This window comes from Callospermophilus lateralis, chromosome 10 (genome assembly GCF_048772815.1).
Source record: "Callospermophilus lateralis isolate mCalLat2 chromosome 10, mCalLat2.hap1, whole genome shotgun sequence".
Classification (NCBI taxonomy): domain Eukaryota; kingdom Metazoa; phylum Chordata; class Mammalia; order Rodentia; family Sciuridae; genus Callospermophilus; species Callospermophilus lateralis.
Genome location: NC_135314.1, coordinates 93897792 through 93916802, shown reverse-complemented (window position 1 = coordinate 93916802; position 19011 = coordinate 93897792). Strand labels below are relative to the sequence as shown.

The 19011-nt window shown below is 38.5% G+C and overlaps 1 protein-coding gene across 8 annotated transcripts in view; it reads right to left on the bottom strand.

Annotated features, from left to right (window-relative positions):
- The window catches only part of Tnik (TRAF2 and NCK interacting kinase), a 374517-nt gene that overhangs the window by 32956 nt on the left and 322550 nt on the right, over positions 1-19011 (bottom strand). For 5 of the 8 annotated variants that reach the window (XM_076867736.2, XM_076867738.2, XM_076867743.2 and 2 more), the window contains 4 exons: positions 13923-14086; positions 11838-11935; positions 10942-10965; positions 5229-5413 (listed from right to left, as the gene is read on the bottom strand). In XM_076867736.2, the coding sequence (XP_076723851.1) occupies positions 5229-5413; positions 10942-10965; positions 11838-11935; positions 13923-14086 (471 nt within the window). The remainder of the gene's footprint in view (positions 1-5228; positions 5414-10941; positions 10966-11837; positions 11936-13922; positions 14087-19011) is intronic. The other 3 variants (XM_076867737.2, XM_076867740.2, XM_076867742.2) reach the window with 1 other exon arrangement.

The following is a 19011-nucleotide window of genomic DNA, read 5'->3' as shown; positions in this document are numbered from 1 at the left end:
ATTTATTAAAAACAAAATAGGGGGAAAAAGGCAATCTGTAAAACCCCACGAAGGCTAAAACAGCTATAACATGTTATACTTAAGGCAATCCTTTATTCTGAAAATGATTTTTCCAATCTAGAGATTGGATTGGAAATACTCGTTGTCCAAAATCCTATAAAGACTGTTAAAAAAACACAAACAAACAAAACTGAATCAAATCAAAACAAACCAAACAAAAAAACCTCCACTGATTTGAAGGAAAACTACAGGAAATTTACTGTAATTAGGCTGTAGGTTTAGAACAATAATTTCCTCTAACTGGATTTGTCAAAGTGTTCAATTCAATACATGGTTACTGGGCACCTGCTGTATGAAAGGGCCTTGGTTTGGCATTGGGTAGTGGATATAAAAGCTGAACAAAATATGGTTCCTAAAACTGAAAGGGTTGGCATCCACAAGAGCACAGAGGATCACAAATACACTCAAATAAAAGGTAAGATGTTAAGTGAGAAAGGACAGAGGAAGGGGTGATCCCTATTGAAACAGGGCAAGGTCTTTGAAGGGCTGATGAGGACTCAGTTTGGCTGGAGCATGCTAGGGGTGATCACAGGACCCAGGAATGCAAAGGGCTGCAAGGAATGGGGGCTAGACATGACCAATCACCATTCTGCAATACTAACCAGGCCACTCCTTAAACAAGGGCTAGGAGGGCAGAGGACTTATGGCAAGGGAGACACTCCATAGCCTGGGGGGCAGGTCACAGGAGGTAGGCTCTTTAGTGAAAACAGAAAGGAAGGGACACAAATGTATGTGGTTTTCATTGTCCAGATGGCACCGAAGATAAAATTTATTGACTGTGCTATCAGTAGATGATCCTAATGAGTAAAACTGTGCCTCACAAGTACTGTTTGGAAATGTGCTGGTACCTGAGGGAAGATACCAATACAATACAAAAGGATGCTCTGTGGCTGGCTTGGTGTGATGCAAATCAACTTGCCTTGTCTTTCCTTCTCTTCTTCTTGTTCTATGAAACATTTTTCTTTTCCTGATTATACAAGTAGTGCATGCCCATCACAAAATCAGGGATATACATAAAATAAAAGTTCCTCACAACTGTATAATCCAGAGATGATCATTTCCTAATTTTGGTCTATTTCCCTCCACTCATTACTTTTCTATGCATGAGGCATTGGGACATAGTGCACTTGGTTAGTTAAGGAGCACAAACTTATATCGGTGTTGTCCTACAGGTCATGTCTTATACAATAAATATGGAAATAGAAAACCATATACAGAAAAAAGCTACAGCTTTAAACACTGGAATCCACAGCTGTTTTCCTGAAAGCCTGGGGTCCATTTCTGAGAAGCTCTTTTGTTTACACTCTATGGGAATTAACTGTGTTATAATATATTTTTATTTTATGCTCTAAAAATATAGAGCACACTGTGGTCATAAATAACAAATTAGAATAAATAAAATTAAAAATAAAAAGAAAAAATAGACAGCACAAAATATAAAGGTTTATCTTAATAAAAGAAAACAAAAGTAGTAACATTGTGCAAAAAAAAGCATTATAGCCTCAAAAAATTCTGTTTTAAAGAAGTAACTGTTTTATAATGGATTTTTAATAGTGTGAAATTTGGTAGGCATACAACTATCATGCTGGAGAAGAAGAGACAGCATCTATTTTATATCCATATAAAGTACATCCACAACATTGGCCAGATTGGAGTAAACACACATAAATACACATATATGTTTGTATGTTTTTTCCCCCAAATATATATCATATATCATATATATGTGCATACACACACATATATGTATAATAACACACACACACACACACACACACATATAAAGTATTTTAAATGTTCTTTGGTGGATGATCATTTGAACTATATAAAATTTACCAGTTCTTCAAGAACTATGTGAAATCTTGCTTCCATTATAAGCATTTCACAGTAGCTTCAGTTTATTATTTCTTACCTGAATCATAGTACTAGATCATCTGGATTGCAATACTAGCATCTCATCTTTTTCCCCCCATATTATCTTGCTAAAATAAACTCCCTCAAAAGCATAGTATGAATCCTGTTACTCCCTGGTTCAAGAAATCCTACTGGTTCCCAACGGCTACATGATAAAGTGCATGTCTTGGTCTGGTTTCCAGAATCCCTTCCCCACTGCTATGAATCTCTTTCATCAAACTCAACCTCTGTGCCTTTTACTTAACTCTTTCCCCTGCCTAGAATTCTAATACTATCCCTTGTTCTTTCTATCCTGCAGAAAGTTGTTTACACATATCTTTCTTTTGTTTGGATTAAGCTAGAAACTCTTTGAAGTAAAGACATGCAGGGGTGATCACAGGACCCAGGAATGCAAAGGGCTGCAAGGAAGTAAAGACCTATCTTTGAAGTAAAGACCTATTCAGTGTGATTAAATGCAATTTATAGTTGCTGATGACCCACCCACTCTGTGCCGGACAACATTCAAGGTGTTCAGAGTAGAGAGATAGGTAAGATGCTATCTGCATGCTCAGGGATCTCATGGCCCAGAGAGAAGAAAGGCACATGGTAAATAATCCTGATTCCAGGCACTAAATGAAAATGCAGGAATTCCAGTGGTGCAGCTGTAATCCTAGCAGCTTGGAAGGCTGAGGCAGGAGGATCAGAGCTTCAAAGCCAGCCTCAGCAACTTAGCAAGCAACTTAGAATAGTGATTTTGCCTCTAGAACAATATTTTTTGCTGTTAAAAAAAAGCAATTTAATACAATGTTTCAAAATATCATATTTTAGCAGATTTATGGTTTTTAGTAACTGTCTCAAAATAAAAATAAAAAAAGGTTGTGCATGTGGCTCAGTGGTTAAGCACCCTTGGGTTCAATCCCTGATACCAAAAAAAAAAAAAAAAAAAAAAAAAAAAAAAGAAAGAAAGAAAGAAAGAAAGAAAATGCAGGAATAAACATGAGATGCAGTGGCAGCTCAGAAGAGTGTATGGATTCTACCTCTGCAAGCTGGGCTATGAGTCAGTGACTTCTAAAGGTACAAGAGAGTGCCAGACAGCAGAAGAGAAGTGTAGCCTGGTCTAAATGGGGAACTGTAGGAAGGTGGGTTTTCTGCTATGGAGGATGGAGCGGAATTCCAGATCTGCCTTTAGAGGGACAAGGACAAACACTATACATAGCTTTGCAAAATATGACTAGAGGCGGGGGGTGGGGGACTTAAAACCAAATGTTATGGGCTGGGATTGTGGCTCAGTGGTAGAGGGCTCGCCTAGAACATGAGAGGCCCTGGGTTTGATCCTCAGCACCACATAAAAACAAATAACAAAATAAGGATATTCTGTCCAACTACAACTAAAAAATAAATTTAAAAAAATGTCTTTGCTTATTAAAAAAAAAAACAACCAAATGTTTTTTAGCATTTCCTCATAAACTATCTTGGGTTATTCTATTTTTTTTCTTTCTTGTGGTGCTGTGGATTGAACCCAGGGCCTTGTGCATATGAGGCAAGCACTCTACCAACTGTGCTATAGCCCCAGCCCTGGTTGTTCTTCTAAATGTTAATATTAACCTGCAGTTGTCCATGTATAATTTGGTCTCTGTCCAACTGGAATATAAACTTTTGAAAGGTCAAATACAAGTGTACATACTTCTCAAGTGTATCAAAGCCTTCAGCATGGTGTCGAACATAGAATGGGAATTTCAACAATCTTTTAATTTCATAATCCGCTCTCATCCTGATAGTGTATGCTTAGTGCTTAAAGGGAATTCTGAGCATCTGTGAGAAGAATTAATGCTGAATCAAGATAAAACCCGAAAGGGCCAGCCTGTTTGGCACAAATGTTTTAGAATAGTGATTTTGCCTCTAGAACAATATTATTTGCTGTTAAAAAAAATCAATTTAATACAATGTTTCAAAATATCATATTTTAGTATATTTATGTTTGTCAATAACTGGGTAATCAACAGTAAAACACCAAGCATAGATTTTTGGCAATGATAACTGGATTTGCCTCTCAGACTTGCTTGTAATGTAACAAAGGTGAAACAATGGATGGCATTTCCTGCAGGCTAACCAGACCTGCATCTCATCCTTCTGGAACAGGACAATGACCTGTGGCCATGAGGCATCTTCTCAATACAGAGTGAGAAGAGTGAGCGAGGTCTGGTGATCAATACTGATAGCTAAGTCACAGGACTGGAAAGGAAAAGTGAAGCTGGAAAACTCAGCATTGCATTCTGTCAAGGTTCTGGTAAACCAAGGCAATGAGACCTTGTGTGTATCTGGAGAAGGGATGGGGAAACAACAGAGCATGGGGATATCCCGCTTTGATTCACTCCAATGTGAAAGAACAGTAAGCTCCTCCCTCATGTTAAAAAAACAGAAAAAGAAAAAAAAAGAAGTAAAGGCTTTAACTACTAAGGGAAATAATGGCAGGCATAGATATAGATATAGTCAAAAGGAAGACTGCGAAGACAGACAATGAAGGTGGTGATGTAGAAAATCCTAAGGGTAAGATTTAAAGGTATATTAAACCAAACACTGGGAAGTTTCTCTCCCTGATTGTGTGACTCCTGATTCTGTCAGTGGGATGCTTAACCCAGGATGCCATGTACATTCATCCTTATTTACTGGTGGCAGTGGTGGCAATGGAATAGATGTCTCATTTATTTTTTCATTTTATTCCCTAAATGCCATTGTTCACAATTTCACTTTTGTAGTTCCAGGGAGAAAGGCTTGCGCCAATGATAATACTGTTTGTTCTAGAGATGAAAAGAACAAAAACAAAAACAAAAAAAGAAAGAAAGAAAAGAAAAAAATTTACCAAAGGAATATGTTACCTTCCCATGGCTATGGAAAGGTAATGGACACACAGTTCTAGACATGTACAAATTCTAAGTGATTATATCTATGGAGAGAGATTAACTATAGGATTATGTTCTAATAAGAACCCAAAACTCCAAAGTCAATTTGCCTTACCGGTGACCTATCTACGACTTATATTTAGTTCCCATTTTTGTCCTTTAGCTTTGGAGACCTAGTCGTCTTCTGGTCTGCACTTAAGTAGTCTAGAGCTGGGCATGGTGGTGCACACTGGTAGTGCCAGTTACTTGGGAGGCTGAGTCAGGAGGACCCCTTGAGCCCAGGAGTTCAGGGCCAGCCTGGGAAACATAGCAAGGACCCCACCTCAAAACAAAAACAAAAACAAACAAACAAAAAAAACCCCAAAGTCCTCTTACATCAGTCTGGGTATGTCGCTGACAGCCACTGTCCCATCGTGGGTCTCACTCTCTCCATCTTCCTCTTCTTCTTCACTACTCTCAGACTCCTCACTGGAGGAGGAATAATCGGTCACCTTCTTCAGCGGGCGGTTTGTTTCTTCAATCCGGAGTTCTCTTAATTCTTTGGCCAATGCCGTCAGATCCTACAAAAGAAAGGTTGTTCAGCGTATGAATTTTAGACATAACCAAAGCCACATCTCTCAGCAAGTTAGTGCTCCAGCTTAAGCAACAAAGGGGGGGAAAAAGAAAGAAAAAAGCTCTATAGAGAATTGTGACAAACATAGTTACTGCATGGAACTAAGGAAACGATGTTTGTGGTGTGTAGAAGCTAGAAAAGAAAGATGAAATCACTTTAAACTTTGTTCAAAACCAATAGCTAGACCGAGACTGACCAGTTCTGAATAGACAGGTGCATGTGTGTGTAGGCCATGTTATGCGCATACACATACATACAAAATTGTGCTCTCATTTTATTTTGAGAAGGTGAAGATGGTCACCCTCAGAGTTAATAGGAAAATACATGGGATTAAAAATGATTCCCCAGTATGCTGGGACTCCCACCCAAGCCACAGTGATGGCCTTTCCTTTCTTAAAAATCACTGCTGGACCAAAATCTAGCATCAGTCATAGAACAGAGCAATTCCCAAGGTTCATTTGGTGTGTGATCATTCCCTGGAGAGCAGAGGCACCACATCAAATGATGGCCCACCCCAAAGCCCAGAGCCATCAAAATTGATAGCCACAGAGCAGAGTTAATCAAGAGGGGGAAAAAAAGAAAAAGAAAAAAAAAAAAAGGAGAAAAGGAGTTCTCTTCCAGAATTATAGGTGTTTCACTGTCTCAAGTTTTAAATTCTAGTCACCTGGTAGAACCCTGGCAAAGAACACTGAAATGGATGTGCAAACACCAAAAGGAAGAGAGAATTTTTCAGTTTTCCATGAGTATGATGAAACCTTTAGCCTTATGGATGTGATGATGTGGGACTTAATCACCAGGCATACTGCAGGCAGTGTGCTGAATATCTGACTACCTTTTATTTGGCATGCTATCAGAGCAATGCAGAGGGAAGCAGTTCTGCAGAAGCATGGCCGCTCTAATTTGCATGGGTTAAACTGCCCATGGCACACAGCATGCAAATGAGGAAAAAGCAATTTGACATCAGTCTTACCATTTCTCCCTATTTAGTGACCCATGTGGGAATCAGAGCATTCAGTGAGAGACAGGGGATTAGGGAGAAAGAAACTCATTGAAAAAAAACTAAATCCTACAATTTTCTTATGGCCATATTCTCTCTTTATTTCATTCCAGAAATGTATTTGTTCGATTCACCTGAAGTAGGATTAGAGTAATCTAGGTGACCTAAATGACATTACATAATCTCTCCCAATTGGATAGAAGAAGAGCTGTGATAACCACGTATGAATTATAATTATGATTTTATTTTGAAAAGACTACAAACCATCATATTTCTCTATTGCTTACCTACATGCCAGGGATGACTATTTTGAGTGAGATCAGGGGAGGAAACACTTCGGGCGTTTCAGTTGAAATTTAGGAAGTTCAAGGTGTTAAGTGAAAGAGCCATTTCTTTCTAATTTCATAAAAATCAAAGGGGAAGCAATGATGACTTTAAAATTTGTCCTGAAGTCAAATTGGAGCCCTTGGAAAAAGGGAAGCTTCTGCAATTTCTAACTGTGCATTATATATACAAACAGCCTTGCAAGGGCTTTTCTATACAAGCACACTTGCATAAACAAAATAGCCTCAGTCTCAGCACTTAAATCTATCCCATTTGTGAAAGTGAAAGTAGAATCGTATTAAAAAGGCTCAATGGTATTTAAATAAAATGCATACTATTAAGGAAGAGGAAAAGTACCACACACATAGAATTTTATGCAAATTTATTTTGGGTTTCTTTGGCAATGAGCCAAAATAGGAAAAGCTCATATGTACATTTCAGCTTTTTATTAATTTCCTCTTGGTAATTGCTAATGCCTATTTTCATCAAATGGAAAAGAAAGTGAAGAGTATACTATACTTGAACACAATGGGAACATAGTGTCTAGATATTTTTTAAAGCCATGAAAGGAAAAGGGTATTATACTCTTCTAAACTAGTAAAATAATAACAAATTAGATAGATTTCTTTTGTGTTCTGATTATAGTATGTTAAGACCTTGTTAAGACTCATCAAAGAATGTAACTAGAATTTAAAATGTTACTTGTCATTAAAAACTACATTTTATTATAGTGTAAAGAGAGAATATGGTTTAAAAGAGTTTATTTTAAATCAATAATTCTGAGTAAAATATAATACTATCAGCTATGACTTACTTAAATTAAAGCACATTTTCCCCCAGGGCCTACTTTTCCTTATTTTGACACCTCAAAACACAACTAAAAGAGATTTTAGAAAAATCAAAATTATTTAGAAATATTTAGCTAGTCCATGGCCCATTGATTTCAAGAAACTTTCACTTTTTAAAATGACCTACATCTTCCTAAACACTGTTATTTAGAAACACTTTAAAGCTCTGACCTGCTTTATAATTTTGCTTTTAATCAGAATTTGTTTTGTTTCTGTTATTAAAAATCTCCTTCCTGAAACATTAGAAATAATTGCAAATTCCTTTTAAGTTTAATTGGCAACAGCTTGGAAGATGAGGCATATGTGAAAATTTCAGGGTAACATTAATGAGTAACTCAAAAGTAATACCCCCAGTCAAAGAAAATTAATTCTCCACACCAACAGCCTATGTGTTCAGCTGACATTTTGTTTCTTAGCCATCTACTATGGAAAAATGTATAATAACAAAGTTCTAGAAAATAGACGAGATCTAAAATTGCCACCACTGGGTTCAGATCCATTTTCATACATTTTATTCTCAGATAATGACAATATTCTTCATATAATGAGACTTTCTGGTAATTTATTGCATGGCTGTGTCAAGCCTGATGCTAAAAATGTATTAAAAAGGGGAAATAAAAGAACTATTTACCAAAAAAAATCTGAGAATGTATAAAAAAGAAATATGGAAAAATGGTTGATTTTTTTTAAACTATGAAGCGGATATAAAGCTAGAAAAGTATTCTTTTAGGCCTCTTTTTGGAAATAATATAGTTTATTAAAATTTTAGCTCAACTTTTTTAACCATTATATTGTTAAGGAACTGAAGCTAGTCTTTTCCTTATGTATTAAAATAAGTTACTTCCTATTTAGGAAATCAAAAGATATGACACTGGCTAAGTCACTTAACTTCAGTATACTCATCTGAAGAAAAAAGTGTTTGGATTATTAGTTCTTTCTCAAGTTCCATCCCATCTAAGGATGTGCTTGGGAGTTTTCAGATTCCTGTATACTAATGAAAAAATGGTGGCAAAGCCAGTGTTTGCTTATGCAAATAATCTGCATGTCAAATTCGTGATTGTGCTAAAGTAAAAAGTACTTATTTTCAAAGACTGTACTAAGTGATCACAGACTATGGCTGTAAAAATCTCATCTTCTTATGAGAAATTAATGCAAAATTAATGAGTACTTCCCAGACTGACTTTTATGAAAAATTAAACCATTAAATTAGCACTAAAAAGTAACAAGTTCTCAAACAAGAGTTTAAGACTTTTCATTTCAACCCTCAGTTATCTAAATGGCAGAACAGTCACTGAGAAGGAAGCCATATTGAAACCAGTGGACTGGAGAAGGAAGGGTTAGGGTTAGCTCTAGTTAAATTCTAGGTTTCTCCACTGTGGCGCTATTGACATTTCGGGCCAGATAATTCTTTATTGTGGGAAGTTCTCTTGTGCACTGTAGGATTTTTAGTAGCATCCCTCTGCTCTATCTGGTAGCAGTGCCTTCTGCCCTCAATATGACAGCCAAATCTGTCTCCTAAGGGTGGTGGAGTAAGGGAGAGAACAACAGGGTTAGGGAGAGTCAAGTAATCCAGTATTTTTAGTGCTTTGGATTAATAATACCCAAGAGATGGGGTTGTCAGGGTCACCCAAGGGGCTTTTTCTAGCTACACATGGTCCCAGAGATGTTGGTGTACGGTTCACATCATCTCAGTTCCTTCTAATTAATTATATAATTAATTAATTATACTTCTGTTGCCTCTTCTCATCTCTGTCCAACGTGGTGGAATACACCCAAGTAAATAAAGCAAATTTGGAAAGTCTAAAATATCCAGGGTTAACCAGATGAAATCCATTAGAGCTCTGTCCCACATGAGAGCCACTCCTAGGCCATTTCTGGGACTCATAAAATTGCCTTGAATTGTGCATAAACACTCAACCATTTTACTGGTAACCATGGTATCAGAAAATAATTCTCTTTCTTCACCTGTTCTGGGAAAAAATTGACTAAAGTTGTGACAATTTCCCATTCTTCTCACTATTATGAGGGAAAGGATTTGGCAAGGCCTTGGCAGAGAGCTATTAAGAATATTCCCCTCTTCCCTCTCCGTAAATACCATCCCCACAAGGTAGACATGTAGAGGCTCATTCCTTTATAAACAATAATCCTTTAGCTAGGATAACTTTCTAAATCACTAAATGGTGAGATTGTCCTAATTCTGAAAAAGCGAGGCTATCTGGTAAAGCCCAGATGCATAGAAAAGTGCTCTTCCCACTGGAGACCAGCTCTATGACTCAGGCCCAAATCCTAACAATCATGACAAGTTCTTGGTTTTTCATAGGGTTTTACGCATCACAAAGTACTTCTACACACATGACCTTGAGTGATCTAAACAATCTCATAGGTGAGATTGGGCAGGTGTTTTTATCCTCATTTTACAGATGAAAAAACTCTGGCCCAGAGAGGTTATGAGACTCATACTAGCCAGCTATTTACTGGGGGAGCCAAGATTTAAATGCAGCTTGCTGATCCCCCAAGCCAGTGCTTTTTCCATGTAATTCCACAAAAATAGTGCTCAGCAGAGGTTCAGCCTTAAAGCCATCAGGATAGACTTTAGATTCCATGCATTGAGGACTCTGCAAGGTCTGGCTCTGAAAAGAAATCCCACTATGCTGTACTCATGCAGGCCTGACAAACAGCAGTGAGGCAGTCATCCTTCTTAGCAAGCTACCTCCGATTGGCAAAGCCATATACTTCTCTAATGGAAAAATGTCTCCACAGATAAGGAAATAAAGTCACTTAACTCACCAGGATTCATTAACTAAAGTTGATGTTGCTGCTGATGCTCTTGTTAATGCCCCACAGAATTAATCTAACAATACCCAGTAACTCCTTGTTCACAAATCACACGCTGTAAATTTGGAGTGCCCTGGAATGATGTCTCTTTCTCTGTCTCTCTCTCTCTCTCTCTTTTTTTTTTTTTTTTTTTTTTTAGTGGTTTTATTAACCAGAGAGCCATCTCTTAGCAAGGCTGGTGAGGACAGGTTTGCTATTGGAAGGAGAAACTCTGCCATTAAGAAAGCACTAACACTTGGTGTTAGCCAGATGGAACATTGGAAAGGTGACATTTTTCTGAGAGTAGGCTCTAAGCTTTACATGGGAAGGGATGAAGGTCTCAGGCTGCCTTCCATTGAAGGGGCTCTCCTCCCAGTAGACGACTGGACTTTGAACCTGTGATTCCCCCAGCCTCTTCTGAATGTCAACATCAGGAAATTAATTTAATATTTACATTCTGTGAAAGCATGACCAAGAAAAGGTAATACTAACCTCATCTATAGCTTTCTTATAGCTCTGAGATAAGAGGGACCCAATCCAGAAGAATCCATAGAAGGGGAAAATCCAGAAGAAAGGAAGCAGGTTAGACACAGAATTGCAATCATTAGAACAAAACTAAGAAAGACAAAAGGCAAAGAGAAGTTCAACCCAGGACCATGCACATTTCTTTCATTATTATTCAGTATACCTCCTTACTTTAAGATCTTTAAAAAAAAAAAAAGAACACAATAAACCCAAAAGGCTTCACATTCATTTTGTAGAAAAGAGTCTCAGAAAACTGAAATAAATTGGGTGGATAGTAACTCTTCCCAAATTAATTTTCCACTTTCAAATTTCAGCCTGCATGCTCTTATTTCTTTCTGTAAGTCTACATGATGTCCAGCAATGATGCTGGATTTCAAGTTGTCAGGCCCCTGTTCGCGCCATGATTATCAAGTTTGGCTCCATAAAGGACATCTCCGGAAGGCAAGAAAAGTAGCAGAAAAACTGTAATGCTCATTCATGTGGAAAATAATATGGGAAAGAGCGGGAGAGATAAGAGAAATCCATAGCAAGTGCTCGAGCATCCTTAACTGCTAGTTCAACATCTTTTTTGCCATTTCTGAGCAGAAATTATGGAAAGACACGAGTAATTTCTCTTACTGTTTTACTCTCTAAAGGAGCACTGATGATCAGCAAAACATTCAAAGGCAGAGGACACAATCTGAGATCTGCTCAGTTCTTTTTAAATCAGGTATCACTTCCCTCTGGACGTTCCCAGCATCCTTTCTTTTATTCATCTCAATTTTTGTTCATTATAAAATCATGAATGTATCCCCGACTACTTTATCTTGTGGGTTCTCCGGTAAATTAAAAGAGTTTAAAAACTCATAGACGAAGGCACTCACAGCTGGTCGACTGGGCCGGGTAATGTCCCTGGATTCTTCTGGTTTCACCTTGGAAGGCTCATGGGGGAGCACAGGTGATCCTTCCGACTTACTGTTGGCTAGAGGGAAAACGGAGGGTCAAGAGAGACAGGACCATCAAAAAATGCAGACTCATGCCCCAGGTGAGCCATCAATGGAGTGTCATCCTCCTCAGGATTACTGGATGGACTCGTCATTCACTTAGGCAAATCCTCAAGCATATACATGGAAAAATAATAAATGTTCAGACAAACAAAATAAGGAAGACACATTTAGACATGTAACTTAGAAGTCAGTAGTAATAATAAGAAAAACTAGCAAGCACACTACCACCATCATGAACTGAGTACTCATGTGTCAGGTAAAGGGCTAAATGCTTTCTGAGTCAATTATCTCATTTAATTCTTGCTCCAACCTAGTGGTGTGGCTCTATTTTTCTGTATTACAGGTGAATTCAGACTAGAAAGAGGACACAACTGGCCTGAACTCATGATGCTATTATGAGTTAAGTGGGGATTCTTTCTGAGTTCTCCAAGTTCTGTTCTTCCTCACTATGCTAAACCAGCTTCCAAGTTAAGGTTCTATGCTTGATTTCCTCTTTTACTACTTACTCACCAGGATGGAATTTTGTAGGAAAAAAAAAAACCCAAACACCCTTATTTGGAATAATTTTTAAACAGGAGTGGAAGTGGTCTGGGACCTTTGAGGAAGGAAGAATGAGGTGGGGGTAGGAAAGTGTTGGTGATAAAGTAAAGGGCCCCAGAATAAGAGGTAAGAGGTAAGTTGGGGGAGGCTCCCAACTTTTCTTTTGTTGATGGGCTTATAGGTAGAAAAGACACACTCCAGGGTAGAAGAGATATTTTGTTGTGTTTTAAAGTGGTCTTTCCTATGCAGGGACATACCAGGGACACAAAAACACTTTAAATCCAGAACTAGGAACTGAAGGAAAGAATATTAAGAATTAAACCTCATCTAGGTCAGAGAATAAAATGATACATATAATTTTTGTTTTTTTAGTATTTGCTCTAATTAAGTTGCTTGTGAATAGAAGAGAATGACACTTTTCTAAGTTAAGAAAATTTGTGTTCAGACACAAAGACATACATAGCTCTGGTCTATGAAACAAAAGTCAAAGAATGTATATAGGGGCAGCTGTGGGCCAGTCTATGTCCCAAGTTACTGACATGGATATCAGGTGTTAGACACCAAGCTTTTCAGAATGGACACATGGTGATTCCACTTATTTACAACCTGAAAGGGATACTAGGACATAAACTACAGTTGTCTCCACTGCAGAGGCCAAGAAAGAATAAACAAAACGTGGTTCTCATTGAACAAAGTGGTTTATAAGTATATAAATATTTATTAAATGCACTTCAAAAGTACTGGTTTTTATCACTTGGAACCAAGATTACCTTTTGCAGAAGGTGATCCAGAGTGAATTTTGACTAGCTAGAAAATGTATTGTTACATATAATTACATGTACAATATTAATGGTTTTCAGTAAGATTCTCCATTGATGAAAAGTAAACAGTGATGAATGATTTGCATTAAATGCTTAGAGAGACTAATTTTTACCTATCTAATAACCAGAAAAGTCAAATATATTTTTTTCAAGTCAGAAATTTTATTTTTTCCCTCAAGTGTATTTTATTCTAAATGTTAGTCTTTATTAAATTTCATTTTGAAAAATACCTAGAATTAAGAACTATGTTCAGAATTCTAAAAGGGATGATTGGCACATTGGGAACAGGACATTCAGAAGTACATAAAATCCTAAAGGCAATCAAATAAAAATGGAAATTCAGTGACTAGTCACTATTTTTAAATAAGACCACAGTTTGACGATTTCTCTGGAAAACACTAGTACCTGAGATCAGCAAGAATTTGGTCCACACAATAAAAGGTGGTGACCCAGTCCCTGTGGAAGACTGAGGCAGCGAAGGGGCTATTTGGGGTCACAGAGTGATGACCACACCAGGACCAGGGTCAAAAAAGACCCCTCTTTCCACCCGTGGCTTTCCTCCACGGGCGGTGTCCCTGGGGAAAGGTAAGATAGGCTTTACCTCGAACTCTGGTGCGTTCACTGGATCCCGCTTGTGACCCAGGCTGGGAGCCTCCTTGAGAACTGGGCTGGGAGCTCGGGGTGCTGGAGCTGGAGGAACTGCCACTGCTGGTCCTCTGCAAGGGGCTCTCCAAGACTGGCTCCGTTCTCCGGAGATCTGGGTTACTGCAACGGCGGAGCACACTGATCACACTCTCAAGACTGGGCCAATTTTTCAAACCACACATCTGATAAGGGTTCCGTATCCAAAATATATAAGGAGCTCAACACAATAGCAAGAAAACAAATAAACAGATTTAAAAATGGGCCAAGGATCTGAATAGACATCTGTCAAAAGAAGACAAAAAATAGCCAACAGACTTATGTAAAAATGCTCCACATCACTAAGCACAGAGAAATCAAATTAAAAACACAAGGAGTTATCGCCCGACACGTGTTAGGATGGCAATTATCAGAATGAGATGATAAGTGCTGATAAGGATACAGAGAAAAGGAAACAATTGCACACTCCTAATGGGAATGTAAATTAATACGGCCATATATCATATATATATATGTGTGTGTGTGTGTATATGTACATGTTTGTATATGTGTGCACGCATACACACACACACACACACACACTGTGGATTGAACACAGAGGCACTTAACACTGAGCTATATCTCCAGTACTTTCTATTTTTTTTTTATTTTGAGACAGGGTCTCCCTAAGTTGCTTAGGGCCTGGCTAATCTGCAGAGGCTGGCCTGGAACTTGTGATCCTCCTGCCTCAGCTTCCCAAGCCCCTGGGATTGCAGGCCTGTGCCACCGTCACATATGTGTTTTGAACACAAACACAAGAAAAGCAAGCACTACATGATCTTCCTCATATGTGGACAAGTCCAACTCTGAAAAGCAACGAGGTTATCAGGGCCTCTGGGATCAGTAGGAGGAGACCAGGGAGATGCTGATCAAAGGGAACAGTTTCAGTTAGGATGAATAAGTTCTGAAGATCTCTTGTACACTATGTGACTATAATTAGTAATAATGTATACTTGGAGTAGATTTTAAATGTTTTCATCAGAAAACATGAAAACTATGTGAAATGATAGATGTTAATTTATACAGATTCAAAACATCACATTGATGCTGTATGTATGTATGTGTGTGTATATGTAAGTTTTATTTGTCAACTGTTCATCAATAAGCCTGGGGGAAATAACTTGCCATTGGTGGAGCAGCACCGTACAGAACTTGTCCGCAAGGTCAAGGGGTAAAGGGGGCACTCATGATACCATGCACTGAAGGAGTCCCAGAAGATGGCAGCTTAACTTCCCCATGGAGCTCCTGGCCAGCTTCTGAGCATGCAGGGAATGAACTCCTGACTCAATCTTTCAGTCATTACACTAAAAGCACTAGCTCTGAGATGATGAATCTTAAAGGGAAGCTTCCTTGACTTTTTCCTGTGTGCATCATACTAAACTTGAAATATATTAAAAGGTAAATATATGAAGCAACACACAAAATCCCTGAACAAGAATATATTCCACTTTATTTTACTATTTGGTAAATTATCTTCTCATCTTTTTTTTCTTTTGTATATATGGCAGCATATCATGAATTTGGTTTTGATTTTTGCTTTTTTAGCTTTTAATACTGCATCGTGAGCATTTTCTTATGTTTTGGGAAAAAAAAAAAGGCATGGCTGCATTATAGTCCACTGTATAGATGAATTAGTTTGGCCATCCTCTGCTCTTAGATATTAAAGTGCTTCCAATACATTGCTGTGACAAATAACGATGAGATAATCATCTGTCTGCACACCAATACTCAATCATGTCTCTATTTCCTGGAATTGGAATTCTTGGGTGAAAGCATGAACTTGGCTATGTGTGAGTGCACATAGGTATACAGATGTAGCATCCCTTTGACTCTTTAGCCAAAACCTTTCTAATAGCATCTATTTTGTGAGCCTCACTGGATTGGGAAGAGGGATGAGAAGAGCAAAGAGAAGCACAAGTCACAGGGTGAACACTCAAGTTACAACATGATTGTGGCAATGAGATACACACAATGGAGACAACAGTAAACATGGTAACTCTGAGTGTTGTCTGTGAAAGAGGCTGTAAATACTGCTGGAGCTTGGGGAATTCTTGCAGACTGGAGGGGTCAAGGGCAGTGGGATGAAGGAGGGAGAACTTTACTGGGTCTTGGAGCAGTAATCTGGGAGGCTGGAAAGAGCCTGAGTAAAGACAAGGGCTGGAGTTTCCAGGTGTATGTGGGTGTGGAGGGGACACCAACAGGAAGGAGTGCCAAGTTGGAGAGGAGGGTGATCAGAAGGAAAGGTCAGGTTATAGCCCGATCAGGCACCAGCCTTTAAAGCCTGGCAGAGAAGGTGCATCCCCCAAGGGAGGCCTATGCATGACTGGCCAGGAGAAGGGCAGGCAGTACAGTGAGGGGTGGTTGCCATGTTAGATGGTGAGGCCTGGGCCAGGGCTGTCCCAGCTTAGAACAAGAGCAAGGGCATTAGCAGAATCAGTTGAGATGAGCATGCATCTCTGATGGGGCTCAGAGACTCTTCCCATGTGAAGCTAATTGGATCCCATGGGCATTAAATCCCTGACCTGGGCCTCATTAGCACAAGTCCTCCCCACTGGAGCTAACCAGGGTGGGTGCTGATCTTGACAGGCTGCTATTTTTGCTGCTGTAGACTAAATGAAGTCTTTGGTTTCTGTGTAACCACCTATAGAAAAAGGGAGAACTTACAATGCTTTTCTACCTTTTTATTTTTATTTTTTTGTCAAACACTAATAATTTGAGAAAATGTCATACTGTTCACATTTTTCTCTTCTTTATTATGTATATATGGTGTGGCTTTGGGTCCAAGGGGTCTGAGATAAAGGCTCTAGGTTCAATTTCAGAAGGATTCCATTAAATAATAGATTTCTCTTGTTCATGTATTACTGAGTCTTACTCAATCTAAATATGTAAAAATTTGAAAACATCCAAATAGATTTCTTTAAATGCCAACTTTTAATTCCTACATTTGCCATTGTGCAGACAATGATGTTTGGTCTATAAAACACATAGTAAAGTAAAAATGTGGCAATTATTCCATCCACTTGAATCATATAAAAAGTCAAAATAGAAAATGAGGATTACAAAGTGATTTTGTGCCCAAGTACTTGGGCCAAGTCTTTTAATTAACTGGCTGGCTGCCAAAATTCACTTTACTTTGTTCTCTGATGATACAGTCAATGAGAATAAACAAGTCATAAGAAGATAGGCTTGGGGTGGGACAGAGAATTATTTTGAAATTAAGCTTTTAGTCATTGGGTTTTGACTGGGTGTTTCTGGCTCAATTTAAATCTTTTTATATTCTGAGTATACTTGTTTGATCGAATTTTAATTTGCTTTGAAAGAACACATGAATCAAAATTAAATATTAAACTGTCTGGGAGTTTTAAAAACAATCTAGTTAAACGTTCTTATCAAAACTTGATTTAAACTCAACTGATTGCCCTGACAGCATTAGGCACTGGAAATCCACAGGATAGGTGAGAACCGCTCTTGGATCTGGCAGCTTGAGCAATGCTCAGCAGCATACACAGGAGAAACAGGAGCCAGGATGGTTGCCTGGGGTCACTGAACCGTGGGATCACCAAGACTTCAGCCATTTAGGAAGGGAAGCATCACCAGCATGTGACAGACGACACCAGTTCCAGCTTGAGTGCGTAAGAGTTCCGAGTATAAATACATCTCCCAAGACAATGATATTTACAAGGTATTGAGTCTCACAGGATAAGGATCGATAATCTTAAGATCAGGAGGAATGTCAACACATTCATCTACCCCAGAGTGAGAAACAGGAAAAACGGTGTGGAGTCTGTCAATGAATCAAGGGTCTCTTTCCCCTAGGAAAACCAGGCAGCAGTGGCAGCTGCACTGGTGCTGTGATCAACAAAGTGGCGCTTCAGAGAGTAGACTTTGGTGTAAGGCTACCAGAGTTCAAATACCGACTTATTAACTTCATCACATTGGGCAATTTGCTCAACTTTTGTTTATCTCAGTGCATTTAAAACATGGGGATGACTACAGTCACTACCTCACAGAGTTGCTATAGAGTTTGAACATTTAATATTTGCAATGTACTTAGAGCAGTATGCCACAAATATAAGTGATCCAGAGATGTTCATTAAATAAACAAGGACCTGCAAAGGTTGCCCAATAACACTTGGTTGAGCAACTGACTGCAGCACAGCTACACCTGCTCAAAACTGCAAAAGCATACTATCTAGAGGACTCTTTCTGATTTGGTACAGTTTGCGTAGATAGCAGAAGAGTTACCAGGGAGTTGTTCCTGGGAGAAGGAAGGGTATTCAGAATAAAGCTCTGCTTTTATTTTGTAACAGCTACATGTCAGCATACTGCTTGACACTGCCAAGAGTCTTCCCTTCAAGGATACGAAGGAGTTTTCTTTTTATTCAAATGTACTGTTTTCCAAATTATCAAATACAAAACCCACATTCTGCAGTTTCTGTTTAATATTAGTACTAAATTCAGGAAGCAAAAATCCGAGCTTCTTAACCATTATGCTCTGCCAATTATTTATTTTTTTTTTTTTGGTGGCTGTTACTGGTTTCATACAATGGGTTGTTTCTCACACACATCATATTATCCATAGGGCAAACTGCTCTCCTTGATGGCTCTTCTCCATATGGTAACTTGGGAGCCTGAGATCCTTTGGTGTTGAAACACTGTTATTTTAAACTTGGGGTCCGTAAGTTTGCCACAGGAGAAGAGAGAGGGTCTGCCTTTTACAATTAAGCTAATTCACATATTTACACCAAAAAAAAAAAAAACAACAACAAAAAGGTGAGATAAACAAATATAATTTGCCCTTAATCATACCTGTACTCTAAAGAGTAGCAGGAAGTAGTAGGCCTCATAACTCAGGCAGTCTTGGTTGGAGTCACTGGGTCCCAGGGCTGGGTGCAGCCCTGCATACAGCAGATTCTTAATATATATTAGCTAAATTTAGCAAATGAATTAAAAATAATAACAGAAGTGTCCTGAATCTGTCCCTTATTAACTATAGCTTTCACTGGCAT